This window comes from Scomber japonicus, chromosome 14, assembly GCF_027409825.1.
Source record: "Scomber japonicus isolate fScoJap1 chromosome 14, fScoJap1.pri, whole genome shotgun sequence".
In the NCBI taxonomy this organism is placed as follows: Eukaryota; Metazoa; Chordata; class Actinopteri; order Scombriformes; family Scombridae; genus Scomber; species Scomber japonicus.
The window spans coordinates 27529837-27549990 of record NC_070591.1 but is presented as its reverse complement, the minus strand read 5'-3'; the positions used below and the strand labels follow the sequence as shown (position 1 = coordinate 27549990).

At 39.4% G+C, this 20154-nt stretch overlaps 1 protein-coding gene across 1 annotated transcript in view; it reads right to left on the bottom strand.

The window, feature by feature from the left end:
* thada (THADA armadillo repeat containing) overlaps positions 1–20154 on the bottom strand; it is a 98785-nt gene that overhangs the window by 46775 nt on the left and 31856 nt on the right. The window contains exons 27-29 of the mRNA XM_053332555.1: positions 19804–19893; positions 15164–15295; positions 4562–4730 (exon numbers count right to left, since the gene is read on the bottom strand). Coding sequence (XP_053188530.1) covers positions 4562–4730; positions 15164–15295; positions 19804–19893 — 391 coding nt within the window. The remainder of the gene's footprint in view (positions 1–4561; positions 4731–15163; positions 15296–19803; positions 19894–20154) is intronic.

Here is a 20154-nt window from a genome sequence, read left to right as displayed (position 1 = left end):
AGATGTTAGTATGAATGAGACAAATGTAGGATAAAATGGTGTGTTGAAGGCTACCATGTTTGGAGAGCTACTACAAAAGCAGCACAACTTCAGTATGTTGTCTACTGGTGTGAAGAGGGTTATGAAGCAAAATGGAAAGAACTAGAACTGAGCCAACTTGATATCCCTCTTCAATCTCTGCTAGGTGATAAAAGCCTCAAGACTATATACTCAAGTAATTTAAGTGACCTTACAAAAGTTCCCCTCAACATCTGGTTCGAAGAGGTCTGCCATTCACACTTAGAGAGGAATGCACGGTTATTAAGGTGGGTCGAACATGATAGGGATTTCAGACCAGCACAGCTTGATTTGAGATTTAAAGAAATGACCCGAAAAGGCATTACTTCATACTGTGTAATTTCAGCCGATACTGGCTTGGACAGTTTCCAACAACTGCAGGAAAAACATGATTTAGACAAACGGGATTTCTACAGATATTTACAGCTTAGGCACCATTTTGACAGAAACATTAAAACACTAGAGGAATGTGACAGGGACCTCATTAACATTATCATTGATGGGAATTGATTAAAAGGTAATATCTATTAGAGAGTGGTTTCTAGAATATACTTATGCCTGCAATCTTGCAAAAAAAAAAAAAATGTCAATGTTGGAGACAATGTAATAATGTGATGGTTGACCACTATCATATCTTTTGGTGTTGCCCAGTAATCCATCTTTACTGGTTGGATGTAGTTAAAGAAATAAAAACAATTCTTGGTTTTGAAATTGAGTATAACTTCCAAACAACATATTTGTGTAATTTACCAACTGACCTCAATTCCCAGGATAAGTACCTCCTGATAATACTGTTGACAGCCAGCAAGAAATCAATAACAAGGAAATGGCTTAACAGGAAACCACCAACGGGGAGAGAATGGCCAGCTACTGGAAAAGAAATATACGAAATGGAAATGCTGACCTTCTCCCTAAGATATGGTAATAAAGCTGAGAAGTATTGGTCAAAATGGCTACTGTATGTAAGACTGACAGTGAGTTACTCTGGAAATTCCCTTTCTGATATCACTGCTCATGAACTTTTTTATCATTTCCCATGGATTACCCCATGCTACACAGAGAAATATTATTCTTAGCTTCTTTTCTTTCTGATACACCTTAATTTATCCCACTTGGTGACCTGATGTTTGGTTTATATGTTATGTTCTCCTTTATAAAACTTTAAAACTTTGTACTTAAAAATGAAGTCAAAAAAAAAGAAAAAATGGTGTGTTGCACATACTTACAAAGCTAAATGTTACACAGAGGATTATTACAAAAGATGACAGAGAGCAAATATAAGAATAGTGTGCATAAGATTCCTGTGCAAATTAGAAGACAGCCTGCGATGTAAAATGTGCTGATGCGCTTTCAGTGGAAGGGAAAAGGAAATGAAACGTCAGTGGAAGGGCTGAAGACAGCAGTTTGTGATCTCTCTTCTGCAGGAGAAGAGAACTAGTTGAAAGAAAAGTCTGCAGAGACAATATACAAAGTGGGCTTAAACCACAGGGTCAAATTCATTGGGGTGGTTAATGTCTGGTTACTAGCTCTTATTGAGACATTGAGACTTTTATATACAGTAGACAGCAAGCAGTCCAGAGCAGGGGACTGTTCAGCAGGTCATTAGTATTTTATCTTTCTCTTTTCATGTGTTGAACTCAAATTATGTAATAATTCATTCTGGTAGGAGGTACGAAGTCACACTGTGTAATCACAGTTGTTGCAAGCATTCATTTGTCCCTCCATCATTTTTAATTATAATTTGTAATTTTAGGAGTCTGTCTGTTATTGTAAACAAAGTGGTTACTTCAGTTCAAACCAGCTTCTTTTTTGTGACATGCATGTTTTTATGAGTCATGGTAGCGGGGATGCAAATGTCGGTCTGTCCACCGCTTTGGTTCTCTGATGTTTCATCCAGCATCATCATCAAGTCAGAATTTCTGCTTGTAAAATCCTTTGATTCATCGGCGTAGGAAGCATTGAAAGTGTGGGTGGGACAATTTGATGCTGGACTGGAACCGGGGACTCTGTGACTATACGGTATGCGCGGTATGCTGTCAGTCAGTATGGGGACTTACTAACGAAAACAAAAAGGCAGTGAGCAATGACAAGCTTTGATTTTCAGTAAGTTAAGTTTTAACAGTATGAGAATCAATGACAACCGAGCTCTTGTGTGTGCACGTGTGTAATGTGAGAATCTACCTGGGTGAAAGCGTAGGAGGAGTCTTGTCTAAAGTTTGTCCTGTAATATGTAACATTGTCACAAGTATTGTAATTAAGTAAGTATGAATTTCACCATAATTTGCATCAAGTTTTGTAATGTATATATCCTGTATTGTATATGACTTGCTTTTAGTCCTATACAATGGTATCTTGTAAATGTAAAGTCATATGGTTGAGTTCACTTGAACTACTGTAAGTGTAGACGAGTCTGTGTGACAAGAGAAAAAGTAGCTAATGGTTCCGGCCACACACACACATTACACAAGACAAGACAGGGAGGATAAAAATGAGACACAAAGGATACATGACAGGACAAAGAAGCTACCTTATGTTACAACATCCATTACATAAGACTCTAAATTACACAGGAGGAGGACAACATGTGATCTCACCCTTTTGTGTGGGGAAGAAGAGAGGGACAAAGATAGAGTGAGGGAAAAAAATTGTAGCTGAAGGACAGAGAAAGCAAGAGGAAGAGGGGATAGAGGAGATATTTAAAGAAAAAGGAGACATAGGAAGCAGAGAAACATAGAGAGGAAATAGATGGAGATAGATGGGAGCGGGCGAACGCTGAAACAGATCAGGAGACATCTGGGGAAGCTCCACACATGGCGACCATGACAGGAAAAGCAAACTCGAATCCACTCTCCTCCTGAAATCTCTTCTAAGCCTTTAAGAGGCCCACCTCCCCACCCTTCTCCTCTTCCCCCCCTCTCACCATCCTTGCCTTCATCCCACAGCAGACCTCCCTGCAGTCCAGACCGCTATCAAACCATAAGTGCTCCATCAAGGAGAAGGCAGAAGCCCTGAAGAGAGAAAAAAGCTGCATTTTTCATTCTTTTTCTTTTGACCTCTCTCCTCGGTTCCTCCCTCACTGACCTCCATCAGTGGCGTTCAATAGAAAGGCTCAGGGAAACTCCCTCTCTCCCCTTTTTTCCCCCTCCGTGTGTGTTGATATTACCGGCAGACAGTTTGGTTGTGTTTGTCAGAGTGTGATGACAGAACTAAACACTGGTATTTACTCAGCGATAACCGCCTTGTCTGGACAGGCTCTGTGTGGAAACTGTGTGTGTGTGTGTGTGTGGGACTCACATAGACACACACACACACACACACACACAAACACAGTGTGTGTATATACGCTGAGGCTCGATGCACCGTATCTATAATCTTTGCGGTTACCATAACTGCACAGTAATTGCATTTTATATTTTGCCTTGGCCTCTCAGGTCCAGTTGTGAACATGTCATGTTTAAAGTTGAATTACAAGATTATAAACTCATCTAAAAACTGAGCAAAATCAATCTAATACAAAAATAAAAGCAAATACAAGACTGCTACAAACTGATGATGAGTATCATAGGAGAGTGTGAGTGCTAGATACAACATATGATAGCATGTATGTGAACTGCATACATGTACAGCTTTAGAACTAGGGCTGTCACCATCTCCTTTGTAAATCGAATATTGATCGAAATGACCTCACGATCTCAACCTTCGAACTCAATGGAGGAATCGAAGATGTAAGTCACGTCCTGCAGGCGAGTCAAGAGGGGAAAAAACACACACACACACATATTGAATTGTGGCAAGTTAACATTACCTCCTCTAACCTGAACCTGCAGCCGGTAAAAAGACACTATGGCAACCGCTGATAGGAGACACATCAACCAAACGAGAGTTGGGATGTCTACACTAAAGCAATAACTAGCATTATTGTTCGATAAGTCGTTAATGATTGTGACAGGCCTATCAGAACCTTCACATCTTATGCTGACATTGTACAGTTAAATGTACATGCTCACAGTGAAAGTAAGCATCTTATCCATTGCTGGTTATGTCCAGTGACAATTCCAATAAAGTTTATTCAAACACTTAATAAAAAGAGAGAAATGCAACTTTACTTTACTAGGAGAAATATGGAGGATGTAGACGATATGATCTGTTTGCTCTGCTGTACAGTTCAGTTTTAATATGCAGCAGTCCCAGTAAAGACTACAGTTTTAGCCGCAACATGTACCAGCGGTTACTCCAACAATATTAAAACAAGCTCGCCACAATTTATAACTGATCTTTTGACGGCAGCCATGAGAGTTACTGGACTGTAGAACGGCAAATGGTTCAGGGTTTGAGTCCAAGCTGGAGCTACAGTCACTAAACAAACACATGTGGTCATTTACAGCACTCCAGATTAAAGCCTCCACTGAATGTTATATACAGTATATATGAGAGTGTTGGTTTATGTTGGTATGTGTGTGTATGTGTGTGTGTGTGTGTGTGTGTGTGTGTGTGTGGAGCAGACCTGCAGCAGAGTCCCGTGGATGTGATTGTGTTGGATTTTGGGTCCAGGCTCGTGAGGAAGCTCCTGCAGTAAGGAGTGAACAGTGGATGGGACCTGAGTGACCAAGACGAAGGGAACCAAGGCCCGGGCTGCCATCTCTCTGGTCCGGTACACTGCCGAACGACCACATCTGCAGAACACACACACACACACACACACACACACACACAGAGCAGCAACCTTAGTGTCATGGAAAGTTCCTACATGAAACATGGGCAGCTGCTTTGTTATGATCATCTTTTAGTCTTGCATTGTGTGTTTCAATTAGAGAGGAAGTTATAATGTCTCACATTATTAGAGACCATTGGTTATTATTTTAACTGTTCAGGACCATTTATTTTAAAGTTCTGACCTTGTTATGGAAAATAATCACATCTAAGGCTGCCTCCCTAATAGTTGACCAACCAAGAAGAGTCTTAGTTGATCAGGTTTTCATTGGTCAGTCAGGTTAAAACCACCTTACCAAAATTAGATCCAAACCTTGTATGGCTGGACAGTGTATGAAACACTAGAGGGCTTTTAATATAAATGACTGTTGACACATGGCGACGCCCGGCCAAGGCGACCGATGAAGTTACGTCATTGGTCAGCCAAAGCTTCATCACTCAATCAGTGAACTAGCACGAAATGTCTGTCAGCTTCGGCGTTTACCTCCAGGAAACCTTCCAAAATGAGAGACAGGCCTAAAGTGACCCACGGGACTGAAAAAGGTAACTCACCCTCTTTGCTGTTTGTTCCAAAACATTCGTTGACGTTAGCGGGTCACTTTGTGCATGTACTTGTAAAATTGATATTTTAAAAGGCTTGTTATTATGGTTTTGTATTTCTCTGGTCTTTCTCATTTTCTGATGCCCCAAAAAACTATATATATCATAAGCATGCAACAACTAGTTGAATAATGGCTTGAACTAACGGCTATTAGTCAACTAAGAAAGCCCTTGTATCAAATATTATCATTAGTAATTATTATTTTGTATGCTAGCTACATTATGTTATGGAAAACCTTTGGGGTTAAGAATGCTGACCTATGGTTTCTTTGTTTTGGACAGTTGGCTGCTATTTAAATGTAAAAATGATGTAACATCTGTGTCTTTCTTTCTCTCTTTACTGCAGAGGAAGCACACAGCCCCCAGACCAGAAGCCCACTGATAAACCTCAACTCAAACACTTTCAAATACCTAACCAGGCCCACACATATCACTCTCTCCCTCCCTGTTGTTTCTTCCCCCCCCTCACAAACATTGTCATGTACAGTATGCGCTGGTTGATGGAGAATGTGGCCGGTCACCCTGAGTGCAGGCTAAAATTAACCTTGTTTACAAGCTGATAGTCTTTCCTACTCCGGTGTCAAAACTACTCCGATGTCATAACACCACCATCACTAACCTGGGTGTGATGAGAGGAGGAGGAAGAGGAAGAGGAGGAGGGCTGACAGAGGTGGAAGCAGTAAGGACGTGTGTCCATATAGTGCTGTGTAAGGCCGAAAAGTGCTTATTTGATGTAGCTCTTGTTTCAATGACAAAAATATCATTCCAACTACTATGTATGATAGACTAACTGCTTTTTGTTATCTATTTGCTATTTTTAGGCTACTATCTATTTGTTTGACGTTATTTCACCTTGAGCATCATCCAGAGGACGCCTCATCTAATATACGATCAAGGAGCGGCGGTGACGACACCAGCGCCTTTCTGAAAAGTTCAGATATTTCCAACTAGAAGTGTGCAAAAAAGGTGGAGCGCCCTGGAAAAAATATGTTTGGTGCACTGCTTTTTCTCCAGGCAGCCAAATGCAGCCTCATTCGCTCTCTCCTCTCTGGGAACAAATGAAAAAAAGATGCTGATGCTTGGAAAGAAAAAAAAGTTACATGGCCTCTTAGTCTAAGTCTCTTCAGTAAGCCTCTGGCTGAAGCTCTGTGAGGAGGCAGATTTATTAAATACTTGCAAATAACAGCTATAATCCAAGATCAATTCTTCAAAAACACAATTTAAATGCAAAAAAGCTCTGTTATACTATTATTTATTACTATTCATTACCATTGACTAATGTATTTAAAGTCACAATGAATCCAAGCTATACTATGATTTTAAACACAGTGGTAGTGTCACAGTGTCATTTAAATATTACCACAATTTTGAAAATGTACACATAAGATAAGATAGGGTAAGATACACTTTTTAACCTCCGTAGAGAAATGTTTTCTGGGCTCTATCCATCCTGCAAGCTCCACACAAATTAAGCATGTTAACAACACATCAACAGTTATCATGTACACATACACACATACACACCTGCTGACAGTGGTGACATATTGCACAGCCCTCCTTGCCAAACATATGTTATAAAAGATAGTGACATATTGCATAGCGCTCATGTTCAATGTGTACATGACATATTAGTGTTGAAAAGCGTAATGGACATAATGGAGGTGTGGAATGAATGTAACAATTCAGCCTGCTCTTGGGAACCCTGAATCCTCAACCAGAAGGTAAAAGCTGGAACTTAACATCGAGGCTACTAATCAATCTAATCATGAGACGAATGCCAGAAATCTTGACTACATTTTAAAACCTTGATATGGAGGCTCGATAGTGGCAAAAATAATTAAAATAATAATAATAAAATAATAGCGTTATACTTTGCCATTCCATAGTCAGCGTTATTCAGTATTGTGATACATTTCAAGGACTAAAATGACTGACTTGTAACACAGATTGGTGTTTAACCTATGGGCTGCTATTGTGATGCTCTAGCATTGTACTTACAGTATATGTAACAAGTTCGATGGACAGAAACTGTTTAAGTGACTCTTAAACAGTTTAAGACACTGTTTAAATGATGAATACTGGAGGAAAATACAGTAGGTGCTGCAATTATTTGTTGATCAATCAAGAGATGAGATAATATTTCACAAGTTCTTAACAAATAAAATATGAAATAATCTGCAGGAAGTGGCAACATATAAACTAGGAAGAACTGGTTAAAACTGTTTTTTATTGCTGAATGTGTATGTTTGTTTTAAACATTTTATAGTCACGTTCTTTTATTAAATCATCCAGATTTTTTGATATTTACAATAATTTTAAACATTATCTATTAATCAAAAATAAAATTGATATGCACATTATTAAAAGCTGAAAAAAGTGAAAGAAAACTTTGCAGTAAACAGTGTATGTTTATCAAATATTTGTCATGCCCTACATCTAATGGTAAAACATATGCAGAGAACAGTACTTACATGCAACAGTCACACACCCGCTGACATAAATGCATGAAGAGCAAAAGGCAAAGGAGGACAAAAGGTGTGTGTGTGTGTATGTTGCAGGTTGTTTATAGCGTCTTGGATGATATTAGAGATGGATGTTGAAGTCAAAGAAGCGGGCCTGGCTCCGCTGTGGAAAATTCAGCAGGAGGTTCCAGTGCAACGTGAAACACCAATTCATCACTGCAGCGGCATGTGGAGATGAAAAGGAAGCCTGCTTTTTCAGCTCTGGCATAAAAGAGGGCGAGATATGTACACAGGCACACGTTTTGTGTACGCTCTGCATCTTAAAATGATTTACACACATTGCAGTTGTGTGTAAAAGAGACAAATAAGAAAATAAGGAGTTGGACGGAGTGAATAAATGACTGGGGATAAACAAAGAGGGGGCTGTTTGGACCAACAAGTCAACTGTCAACAATTGCTTTTCCACCTGCTGTTCACATGCCTTCCCTCACACACACACACACACACACATACACAGACACACACCGACCTATAGCCAGACAGACAACCAAAGCCCATGTATCAAACGCAGACAACAGTTTGCATTCCTGAGCTCTACACACATGTACAAGTGTATTTCTGTACACACACACACACACACACACACACACACACACACACACACACACACACACACCTAATGACCACAATGTCCATTCCTCACTTTCCACCCCTCCCACAGCCCCCATTTGGGGCCCATATGTTAACTATCTGTGCTAATTTGTCCCAATGAAACTCTTTTGCAAAAGGAAATGACAGTTTGGAAGGGTGTAATTTTAGAAACAGGGCCGTCCCTTGTGGGGTCAGGAGGCAGACTGTTGACTGGCATTGACGGAGGCTCATCTGGGCCTCATTTTGAAAGAGCTGGTAGAATAGTTTCCTCCAGAGAGAGGCTGTAGCGTGCTGAATAAACAAGGCCGAGCAACAAGGTCTGTCACTGGGGGAAAGAAGGAAAGTTTAGGAAGTGAAGTTAACAAGTAAAATTAGTTTGTTTCATTCATTCATTCATATTGGACAGGATGCAGAGGCCTGGAACGCCTCAAAACCAAAACTTCCACATTGCTGTCAAACCATTATGTAGAGAGAAATTCCTGACTGTGGCAGCCCTATTAGTCATATAAAAAAGACACTGTGGCATGCAGCAATGCTTCACTCACCTACCCACAGATCAACCTGAATGTGTTCTGCCCACTTCTGTAAAGGGTCCCAAGATTAATAACACACACTGTACCTATTGACAGCAAATGAATGAATATGTCTGAAGTCTGCTTAGACACCTAATGTAGTATATATTGCTATTCATGTCAGTTTGGAGTATATAGAGGACTTAAGATTAATAAAAACATTTTGATCATTGATTGAGTAATTTAATCGATGAAATGTCTGAAAAGGAAAAAAATGTCCTTCCAAATTTCCGAGAGATTAAGGTGACGTCTTCAAGACAAGAAATCACATCTGTTTTCGGTTTTATTTTTATTTTCATCTACTAATCAATTCATTGTTTCAGGACTAAATGGAAGCAACACACACTGTCTTCTACAGCAACTTTAACCAGGACAAATACAAACGTGTTGTCCAACTAAAGTTTTAAAGTTCGAATATAGTAGTAGAGTTACAATATGTATTATGTAATATATGTAATACATCTTATAGTTATACAGTTATATATATTATACAACTTATAATAAACCATCTAGGGTTATAAAATGTGTGCTTCATATCTGAATCACACTCCAAGTCAATGATCTGAAGTTGGACATCTACAGGAAGATCAGAAGCCTTGACTGTGATAGTGAGTAAAATAAACGAGGCTAGCGGTGTGTTTTATTGAAAAACTGGAATTATGTTTCTGCAATTTTCATACTTTGAAAGTTATCAAGTTGGTCTGATTGGACCCCGCGGGGGTTTAGTCCTGGCCCACGGGCCATATGTTTGACACCCCTGCTATAGAGTAATGTTTCTATGAGCAGGCCTCAGTTTTGTTTACATGTCATGCAGAAGGCCAAACATGCATTTGCAGCAGCAGAAGTAGACATAATCCAGATTCACAATATTCTAATATTCTACAGCTGGTTGATGGTAACGCGCCAGGAAATGAAGCAATGTGCCAGGAATGGCCAGAAAGGAAACTGTGCTAGCCAGCACGCATGTAAACAACGCCGGTTTTTAAAACATTTTAAAAATTGGCTCTGGAAATATTTTACAAAGAAGGAAATACACTCCGTGTGTTTGTTTTCTGGATGAAATAAATATAAATCCAGCTTTGGGGCTAAAAATGTCAAACTGAAGTCTAGATATGGAAAAAGTAACATCTAAGCATGCTTTCTTACTTAACTTTATGGCAATACTAAACAAACGCAGGTCATTTTAAATGCTGGTGGGCCCAAATTGAAACTTCAGATACAGTATCGGTTTACATTTTGAAAATGAACGGTGGAAAATGTCAGGAACAATGGAGGCAGTAAGTTGGTGAGTCCAGCTTTCACTCAGCATTTATTTAAAAATAGCTGCTTTCTACTGTTAGTGTCCATGCAGGAGAACAACATTATAATCACATGAGCTGTGAGGTGAAACATACACAGCATCTCATTTGAGAGGGAAATGACAGTCTTCTCTTTTGAAGCTTCGTTGCAAATTTACGGGCAGTACTGTGCCCTTTCGAAAAAAGAAATGAGATACGAGACGGTGAGGACGGGGGAAAAAGGGAGGAAGGGAGGCAGAGGAGGGTGAGGAGGAGAAATGCCTGGAGTGGATATCACAGGACATAAATCACAGCACTCTGAGGCTTTGCCTTTACATCAAAGAGAGAATGAGAGGAGAAACAAGAGAGGCAGTGGAGGAGATAAGAAAGAAAAACTATAGTCTAGATATAAAGACGTCGAGGAGCTGGGATGAAGCTCCCATCAATCGTCATAATAAATATGTCTGCTGATCTTTCTCTCCCTCCTCTTTGTCGTCATTGTCATTACTCTCCTCATCATTATTCGTACAGGTGTGACGCATGCAGAGGCCACGCAGTGAATGAATGTAAAAAGAAAGTACAGACGAAAATAATGAAGATGAAATGTTTTATGGTGCGATGGAGGGAATTATCAAGTGAGAGATGCTCTCAACAGAAGAGGAGCTAAGCTAAAGCTAATCCTTGAAGGTGGTGGCCTAGATCATATGGAGGGGGAATGGGGGGGGGGGGCAGTCGTAGACCTCGTCAGACACGTCCACGCACGCCTGTGGAAGATGGGTTGGGGATGGGTTGGGGGGTGGTGGAGGGGTGGTACAGAGAAATACGAGTGGAGCCAGAGAAGTTGGGGCTGAGCTATATTTAACATCTCCAACATGTGGGCTTCATTTGGGTGAATGTGTGCGCCGCATAACTCCTCTGACAGTCGAGCAGCCAGTCAGCGGTCAGCTATCGACCTGTTAGCTGCACCCAGAGGAGACGGATCTTTAAAGAAATCGCTTTAAAATCTTACTGAAATACTGATTTGTTAAATTGAAGTTGGGAAATGGATGCATTGTTTAGGCTTCGGCTCCAAACTGTTAACGGTTCACCATGTTTTACAGCCCTGCGAACCTGTGATCCTTTGACACCAAAAGGAAGAGAGGCAAATGTTGTACTGTTGATAGAGCCTTGTGTTCTCCAGACCAAAGTGACAGCTCTGTTCTATCTTCACTCTGAACTTTCCATTTGCCACTTTCTGAGCACGATCTCCTTCAGACAAACAGGATGAACAGAAGAGGCTGTGACTCAACTTTGTGATTCAAGAAATAAGTGTTTTTGTTCCATTAGATTAGATTAGTTCATCATGGAAAAAGTAAAGTTTGTTTCTTGGGAGAATTATGTGTTTAAAAAATCTGACTGCTTTGAAAGCTTTTAATGTTGAAGACATTTCAGCATATCTCCTAAACAACAGTAGAGCTTGGCCTGTATTTTTGTACATTTTATACCACTGATATAATGATAATATAATAGCATAATAATGAAAGGGGGGGTTGGGGTGGGATTGGAGAGTGGGCACTACACCTCTGTAAAAACATCTGTCATTATGAGAGTTATTTACCTTTAATTCTTCTGCAGTCTCCACTCAGTATGTACACAGTGAGGAATGGAAGACACTACTTGCTTAGCCAATGTGACTCACACAAGGTCATGTCCATGTATCATACAATGTCGATAATTACGTTATTGTACTATAAGACGATAATTAGTGTGACAGGCTTAAGTACAGCTGTACTTAAAAACCGAGTGACTCTTTCCCCACCAGAGGATAAAGACAGTGTGATCAGAGTGTACAGTTAGCTCAAGTCATGTTATGGTCTCTACAAGTAAACAAAACTGCAGATTTGAATGATGAAACATTACATTTAAAACACTGGAACCTAATTTCAAAATGAGTTGATTTTTGTAGTGCAGTTTGCATGAGAAACTATGGATAACAGGTAAACAAAGATGAGTTATATGAATATTCCTAATAAGGTCTGATATGTTGAGTCATCTGTAATAGAGAAGCAGATAAACATTTATGCTGCATCATTCCACCAAAAATGTAAATATCTGCTCACAAACAAACTCACAACACTGTTGTGACTTGTCATCCATGTACTACCAACATTTACAGACACATTTACATGCACACACAGAGCTCTCAAGCGGTTATCTGAATTGTCAGTAGAACATTCCAACCTCAAGGTCTCAACACACACACACACACACACACACACACACACACACACACACACACACACACACACACACACACACACACACACACACACACACACACACACACACACACACACACACACACACACACACACACACACACACACACACTGACTTACAGCGCTCTCATCCTTCCACTCCACCCTCTCCAGCTGTAAAAATACTGCATTTAGTTCAGCAGATTAAACTCTGACAGGAGAATTTTTTGAAAGAAAAAATGCCATTTCTTATCTCACCTTCAATGCATAACACCACAGTGATTCAATCATATAAAAGCTTATCTACCCGCGTCATGACATGACGTGTTTTTTTACATTTCAGGAGGAGGAACCAAATGAACAATTTGTGCCAGGGTCAGAGTTGTTGTTGTTGTTGTCCGTCTGTTGATCTGCAGAGTTTCGTGTAGAATACTGTGTGCTTTCTCTAACTAACCAACACCTTCTTTTCCCATCCTGACAGTAAGAAGTTCACACTCTCTGCCTCCAGGCTTCCCGTCAAAAACACCACCAGATGTGTTTGTTGGCGTGTCAGGTTATGATGGAAGCGGCAACACTTTAGTGCAACTCAAATCTCTACAGAGGTGGTTTTAGAAGTGTTTTGTGTTGTCATTTCATTGCATGTAAAACTGATCTGTACAACATGCAGCATACAGGAGTTCTTTCCCTATTTCTATAGCTATTTTATTCTCATTTATTTCCATTGATTGTGTTATGCATTACTTCTTTTTATTAAATCGAGGTTCATGGGGCTCATGGGGCGTGTTGATAAATTTAGGACCTCACAAGTACATTAAAACAAGCATGTGTGTGTGTGTGGGGGGGGGGGGGGGGGGGTGAGCTCCAGTTTTAATTTGCAGGTGCAGAAGATGAACATGTTCCAATAATATTTGTAGATTTCTTCATCTCAGGAATGTAAAAAGAAAAAAGAAAAAAAAAATGAAGGCTGTAACCGCAGTTTCCCATTCTCCACCCTGTATGCTTCACTCCCCAGTAAACAGTGAGCCGAGTCCAGATAAAAACCAGTTACAATCTAATCAAACCGCTGTGACACGAGACAGCACAAACCAACAGAACAAGTCACTTAAAAAAAAAAAAAAAAAAAAAGACTAACTCAGACTAGACAGGTGTTTTGTCTCAGCGTGCGGACTTACAATTACACAAATGTGTGTATGTATGTTTTGCCATTGTTGTACATTAGGATGTGCAGTGTAAACAGGATTTGAGGGATTGTAATGTTAGAAGAAATAGAAAAGAAATTATGTGAGATGTGCATTTATGTCAAAGATGCAGACGCACCTGTGCAAACAAAACATAAGAACGCACGCACACACACACACACGCACACACACACACACACACACACACACAGATAATGTTTAGACTACAGGTGTTTTGTCTTGGTGATTGTAAAAGCTTCTATACTTAGAAAGGTCTGCAGTTCAGTGAATCTTTGAGAGGTTTATCACGGCTGAGAGAGCAGGTGTGTGACCCTCTTGGATTTGATAGAGCATACTATTTTTTTTTCTTCTCTTGACTTTTATTTAAGCAGGAAAGCTAACTGGAATCACATTCTCATTGACAGCGATGACTAAAAGGGAGGAGCTGCGGATGGAGCAAACATTAGACATGTTCACAGAAAGCGGTTTCTAGCTTGGTTGGGATCTGGGAGCAGCTGAATGCCTTGTTCAAGGGCACTTCAGCTCTTTTTATGAGAGAAGGGAAGGGTTGACAGATGCATTACAGCCATGTGGAAGAAAAAGATCATTCTAAAAACCTGGGTTATGCAAACGTCACATGGCAAACGGAGAAACAAGAGGTAGTCAGTAAGCATGTGCATATTTTTAAGTCGACTAATATGAATGGATGTATTTGAACAAGCTTCAGTTTATATTATAATGCATCTATCTACCATTTTTTTATATAATGCACATTAAAATAGACTGTAAACAACAAGTATCACATATTTAAACAAAGAGTCCTGAGAAAATTATATTTATGTTGACCAAACTCCATTTAATAGTTGTTGTGGAGCTTTCAATTGTATCACATGATCTTCTTCAGCAAATGGAGTTTGCTTGATTATCATGGGATTATAGATTTTAAGGATTTCTGGTCTATGCTGCCGTAAAAGATGAAACTGAAGGCTCATCACATTCACATGTCCGAGGTTAAGAGTAAACTTGCAATATCAGCTACATGTTTCAAATGTTTTTTATTACTTTTCTATTGTATTATTTACCTCGAAGACCTTAAGACAATAAAACTAAAAGTGTACATCTACAAAGCTAAAAGTTCACACATGGAAGAGAGCCGCTTCGGCTATAATGGACCTGATCAGTTCAGAATAAGGACACTCAATAAAAGTGTGAGACACTAGATCGAGAGGGGAGGGAGGGGAATGCCGCCAGGGGGAGGGAGGGAGGGATATGTTAGAAATGTTTTTGCTGTCTGACCTTGTCTCGTGAAATTAAAATTTCAATAAAACAATTGTTCACAAAAAAAAGTGTACATCTACCCCATGCACTGTATAAAGATTGTATAAACTCTATATGATGTGTGTGTGTCCTAACACCCACCTGATGATGAAGGGCATGAAAGGGGCGAGTCCCAGAGGTGTAGAGGACCCATCCATAGGAGAGGGGTAGAGCCGACTGAGAACCAGCAGCAACAGGAACAGACTTGGGTGAAGCTTCACCTGACCGCTGTCACTGAACACAAACACACACACACACACACACAAATTAGTCCCATTTTCACCTGAAATCTGCACGTACAGCAACGATTTAGTGCAACAACAACAAAACAGGGAAGAATATGGTCAGTAATAACTGAGTTGTACATTTATGGGAGAAGAGCTAAGAGAGTTAAATGACTTTAACTGCACCTTTAGTTTTATTGAATCTGGATTCATATTAGTCTACCTGTCTTTGAAGTTAAACCTGGACTCTTAGGGTTTTAGGGGAGTTTCTCCTTGTTGTCTTAGAGTGCTTAGCCTGGGTGGGGAACCAGTGCTGATGTAGGCCTGTAAAGCCCATTATGGTATTATATGTGATATTGGGTTACACAAATAAACATGACTTCAATGAATTATAAAGCTGTTGTAAACAACTTAGAAGAGACTAGCATAAATGGATGGTTACACTCCAACATTTTGTCAAATCAAAGGTATTACCTTTTTAACTTTTAGCTGTGTTAGCATGTTCATATTTGGTTGTTTTCCTGTAAAACCGTCAGAAACTAGAGACAAATAGGCTCTTGCCATTAATGTGGCCTACAAACAGAAGCAGGGTTAAGCAGCTAAAAGATTAAAAAAAGCCACCTATAAAACTCATTAATTAACATGTTGTATCTTATTCATTTAATATTATCACAAACCAAAATGTAAAAACAAGTTGTAGTCTTTATGCTATGCTAAGCAAACTGTCCTCTAGCTTCCACTGGCTCTAGCTTCATATTTAGAGTACAAACATGAGTGCTATCAATCCTCTCATTCAATTCTCAGAAAAGAAAGAAAGTATATTTCCCAAAATGTCAAACTATTCCTATAAAGTCTTTTATTTTATTATCTTTGTAAATACGCTGTATCCATCTCCTTAAAAAAACACATAATAAAAGATTTCGACACAGACTGTAACAGGCTTAAATTCCTCCAGCTCTTTAATACACAGCGCATATCTAAAACCACCCACACTCCAACACAGTCATCTCCTCATCTGTCCTTGAGCTGAGCTTTTCACCTCCCTCCTTTCCTCCATCAGAATCTCATCATTGCCAACTGACTCACAATGGAAACTGTCCGTCTTTGCCAGCGGTTTCACAGCTTCACTCTGACACACTCGCAGTGAGGGGAAGGAGGGAGGAAAAACGGGGGGGGGGGGGGGGAGAGAAACAGAAAAGGACTCGAGCTACAAAATAAGTAAAAAGACCAAAAAAATGCATGAATATCAGGTATCTAATATGGAGCCAGGCCACATTTTGCAGTTTAATTCCTACTTGTCCTGTTGACAGAGTGCAGCTCTTTGAGGGATAAAGTGGAAATCAACTTTCCGAAGGTTCAGTGAGTTTAAATATCTGATGATGTAGGTCTTCTGCTTGATTTAAGTGTTAATAAAACAACTTCAACTTTAGCTGTGTTACTTTAGTACTGTGTAAGGTGAAAAGACTATCGTTGAATATGGGGAAAACATGAGAAAACACGGTTTACAATGTAAAGAGTGTCTATAGTTGAGTTCTGTGTAGGTCTTTGTGTGTGTGTGTGTGTGTGTGTGTGTGTGTGTGTGTGTGTGTGTGTGTGTGTGTGTGTGTGTGTATTTCAGTGGAGCGGTATGTCCTTTGGGCCCTGTCATTAGTCATGAGGATCTCATAGAACAGAGACAGAAATACAGACCCCCCGCGAAAACAACTTGTGCTTTTCATTACTATATTCAACAAAACTCTCTCACACACACACACACACACACACACACACACACACACACTCTCTCACAACCATCCGCTGGGACCGCTGCAGATCGGCAAGATGGGAAATGTAATAGCGGCCCAATTAGTAACCGGTCTAATGTGTTTAGTGTCACAGCTCAGTCAAGCACAGCGGGACAGGATGTGATGTCAGAGACGCAGGAAGGGGGGCGGACGGAGGCGAATTACAAACATATTAGACCTTGTTGGGATACAGCTGGAGGCTGAAACACTTCACAGGATGAAAAAGAGACTCTGTGGCATTTAACGGCACTCTCAAATTCCACGCTGAGGTCTTCCACCAATCTTTCCCTTAACTCAATCATTTCCACTGGTTGGTTGTTTGATCAAAGGGTTATTTTTTATTGTACACATTTTTTAGGAAGTGGGAAAAGAACGCTGGCTTTTGTTTATTTTTGTTCCTCTTTTATAATTTAGTGAAAGGGATAAAGTAGAAGAGACACAAAAAGAAGCTGTTAAGTAAATGAAAGCACAAAAAACTGAAAATTAAGGAGAGTTACATGGAATGTGATATGAAATCAGTTTTCTTTGGAAGTGGAGGGAGAGGCAGGTAACTGTAACAAATGATTGCATAAAAAGTTTAAATGTGGGTGCTGACCTGAAGCAATTTCAGAGATAAATCTGCTCAAGTTTTGAGATAATGACATTTTCAATTTGAAATGAAGGTGCAAAGACACAAACAACATTCTTTTACTGAGAAGATAATCTCCCCTGTGCAAATGCCAAATGTATGTTTGGACCTCCAGCATATTCTTTTCTAAATCAAATTAGGTGCCTTGAGTGTAGGTGAGGGGTTGTGACATGACACCAAAAATAGATTCAAGACAAAGATTACGAAAGTGTTCACTGTGTGAAATGTTACATGTTATAATAAAGGAGGAAGATGTTGATTCAGATACAGATAAAGGCAGTAGTAGAAAAATAAATACAACAGGGAGATTGTATGGTTTGTTCACTAGATAAGTCAAACAAAGAAAAAATAGGGGGGCGGGGGGGTTTCATCCTTTATAGAAACACATAGTTCTATTTTTAAGATTTAATCTTGTGAGCTTTCATGATATAGGTTCAGCTTCATACAAAATAGTTTTGGTAAAATTTAGTTGATGAAAATAATCATCAACATTGCACCAATCAATTAGTCAACATTTGATACTATACAAGCATTTTAGTTTAACTTAAGACAGTTTTAGACAAAAAAGTACTGAAACCTGTCTGCTAGTAGTCAAGTTGTATGATAACGACATTATATCAAATTACTACGTGCAGATTAGGGCTCCAACTCATAGTTATTTTCATTATCTATTCATCTGTTAGTTATTTACTGGATTAATCAATTAGTTAAGTCTATAAAATAACAGAAAATAGTGGAAAATGTTGATCACAGTTTCCCAAAGGTGACATCCTCAAATGTCTTATTTTGACCCAAAAATATTAATTTACTATCAAAGAAGATCAAACACACCAGAAAACAGTTACATTTGAGAAAGTGGAATCAAAGAATCTGGATTTTTTCTTTTCTCTTCGATTAATCAATTATCAAAACATTTGGCGACTCATTTTCGTTCAACTGATTAATCGATTAATCATAATAGGTACTAATATCTGCATGTTACAGCATTAAATGTACTTTCATTCACCTATGTACATTTTTGCTCCATCCCCAATTTTGTTTAATTGTGAACATGAAGAGCTTCAATGGATATTCCTGCATTTTTTGCAAATAGGCAGCTTCCAAATGTCAGTGTGTCAGTATGGCCATAGAACTAGATTGTTTTTCATTAATCTTACTTCTTTACAACTTTGTTTAGGAGAGCATTTGTGGAGGAGGAATGGATTACATAGTATATGTTGCAAAAGTACAACCTTACAATTCAAAATCCCATTTTCTATAATCTCTTGTATAGAGTCATCTATTTTGGGAATGCACTTGTACTGCGACTTCCACAAGACTCTTAGAAACCACTAACAGCCGCTCTTCTACCTCCTGTCCTGCATTATATTGCTACAGTATGGTGTGGTTGGTCTGTTTGTGTGGCGTGATACACTGTGATGATGTGGGAAGTCAGGCAGCCGAGATCCGGTTCCGTGGGAAATTTGCAAATGTTTTAACAAGGGGCAAAGGGAGTGAGGGGAATTGTGAAAGAGCCGGTCTGAAAGAGCATCCTATTAATTGGATCCATATTAAGATAAGGCTGCCTGGGGAGCTGTTGGATCACTTGAAGGTTTTAAAAAAGAGAGTTTGGGTTGAGTTGACAAAGATAGGGCCAATGAACCTCAGTGGACTCAACTCCCCCATGTAAAAAACAAAACAAAGACGTTTACTTTATTTGCTTGTAAAGTCATATGTTTTGAGAAAAATAGTCTGTCGATTGGGCAAGTGGTACTTTTGAAATCGGGCCCAAACAATGGCGCAATCAAGCATAATGCTACTTGGTTACGAGAAAGCAGCTGAGTTCATGGTTCATGTTCCAAATAAGAACATTTTGGTTTTAAGACTATGACTCTCAAACATACAAAAAGTTGCACTAACTTCACCTCTTCCTCGTCACCCCAGGAAGGCTCCCTCAACACAAAAGCGCCACTGCTTAATCAGCTTAACAAAACAAAAAAGCTGTCTCATGTGGCTTAAAAGTAAGTGAAATTAAACCTATAATGGGATCAGGAAGTTGTGAAAAGTCATAGCATGGCCTGAATGCGCAGTATTCATGTGTGTGTGGATTAAAGAAGACCACCTCACCTTTCCACAGTGGCAGCTGCTTCCTCCAGCTGGTTCAGAAGGAACGGGTAGAGAGCTGGGAAACGAGTGAAAAACTCCCGGCCCGTCATCCTGGAAGGAGAGACAGTTAGAATAATATGAGCAACAGGCGGTCAATGATGTATAACCAGAGAAGTCTGTTTGTGTAGGGTAGTGGTTGAAGATTAAAAAAACAATTTCATAACAAAATTTAAAAGGTGGAATTAGTATAAATGACTAATGTTTGTTTTAGTGAGTGACTTAACTAAGCAAAGCATATTGGTGGTTTGAGCCAAAAGTTAAAATATTTTAATATGCTAACATGCTCCCACTGAAAATGCTAACAGGCTAATG